The 1,627-nt window shown below is 43.3% G+C and overlaps 1 protein-coding gene across 3 annotated transcripts in view; it reads right to left on the bottom strand.

The window, feature by feature from the left end:
* The window catches only part of KIF9 (kinesin family member 9), a 21,069-nt gene that overhangs the window by 12,810 nt on the left and 6,632 nt on the right, over positions 1-1,627 (bottom strand). For all 3 annotated transcript variants that reach the window (XM_015618220.2, XM_015618222.2, XM_015618221.2), the window contains exons 10-11: positions 1,245-1,392; positions 411-475 (exon numbers count right to left, since the gene is read on the bottom strand). In XM_015618220.2, coding sequence (XP_015473706.1) covers positions 411-475; positions 1,245-1,392 — 213 coding nt within the window. The remainder of the gene's footprint in view (positions 1-410; positions 476-1,244; positions 1,393-1,627) is intronic.

Genomic DNA, 1,627 nt, shown 5'->3' with positions numbered 1-1,627 from the left:
ATAATATGTTATATAATATTTATATTTTACATATATTATGTTATATAGATTATACAATATATATTCTATATTATATATAATATATATAATAATTATATAATTATATATAATGTTATAATATATATTATATTATATTATAATGAAAATAATAATACTAATAATAATAATAATGCTACTACTACTAATAATAATAATAATAATAATAATCTCTCCAGTGAGATATTAAATCGGAGCAGCTCCTGCCTGCTCTGCTTCAGGTTCTCATCTGACAGGAGTCTGGTTTTGGGATAGGATGAGCTTTTTTAGTTTGGGATTAATTGGTCAGGTTTCCCTGTCCAAACCCTCCAGAGGCTGCTCCTTGAAGGAAGCAGGAACAAGGTCTGGATTCTGCAGGAATTCCTCCAACTCACAGTCTCTTCCACATGCTCAGCTTCCCCATAGATGTTTGTCACCAGCACAGTGTTGCAGTTTCCCCCTGCAAAAATAAATAAATTTATTTAACTTTATTTTTTTAATTTATTTTATTTTTTCCCCTGGAAAAAAAATAAATTATAATAAAAATAAAGCAAATAATAAAATTTTGGGTGATTTTTTTTGTTGTTGTTTCCTTTTCTGCAGTGTGTTTTATTCTGTGCTGATTAAAAGAGAGCAGAGGAATCCCAGAATGGTTTGGGGTGAAAGGGACTTTAGTGATCATCCATCCCACCCCTATCCACACCTCTCACTGTCCCAGGCTGCTCCAAGCCCTGTCCAACCTTGGACACTTCCAGGGAACACCCACAGCTCCTCTGGGAATTCCATCCCAGCCCCTCCTCACCATTCCAGCCAGGAATTCCTTCCCAATATCCCACCTAAGGCTTGGTTGAGTTGAAAAAAGCACAAAGGACACACCAGAGTGTAACTGTCCCTCCAAAGGGCACAGAAAAAGGTGAAATTTGTGTCTGGTGGAATGAGGATGCAGGAAGAGAATGGGAATAAAAACTCCCAGTTGCAGGGGTTTGTAAAGATTATTTTTTCCTTTTCAGGATGCCCCTGGATCCCTGGAAGTGTCCCAGGTTGGACACTTGGATCAGCCTGGGATGGTGGGAGGTGTCCCTGCCCATGACAGGGGAGGAACAGATGATCCTCAAGGTCCCTCCCAACCCAAACCATTCCATGATTCCATGATAAATATCACCCTTAGGACTCTCTGTGCCCATCTGTGCATCCCTTTAGCAGGAGCTGCTGGAAGTGGCAGCCCTTACCCAGCGAGTCCTTGAGGACGTGGGTGAGTTTGCTCTGCCGGAAGGGGATGTGCTCACGCTTGGGATCGGCCAGGGCGATGATGAGCTGCTCCAGGAAGGACAGGGATTTGTTGATGTAGGAGGCCTCCACCCGGACCTGGCCCTCAGACTGCAAGGGAGAGCAACAGGAAACAGTTCTGGTCACCCAGCAGGACAGGAAGGGTTCCTTATTCTCTGTGGGGCTGATGGGGTTTGGATTCTGAGCAGTGCAGAATGGTGTGGAATGGGGGAATTGTTGAGGTTGGGACTCTTGAGCCAAACCATCCCTGAGCTCTGCTGAGCCCTGACCTTGTCCCCAAATGCCACATCCACAGGGATGTCACATCCTAACAGGGATGGGGACT

This window comes from Parus major, chromosome 2 (genome assembly GCF_001522545.3).
Source record: "Parus major isolate Abel chromosome 2, Parus_major1.1, whole genome shotgun sequence".
Taxonomy (NCBI): Eukaryota; Metazoa; Chordata; class Aves; order Passeriformes; family Paridae; genus Parus; species Parus major.
This window is presented reverse-complemented; position numbering and strand designations above follow the sequence as displayed.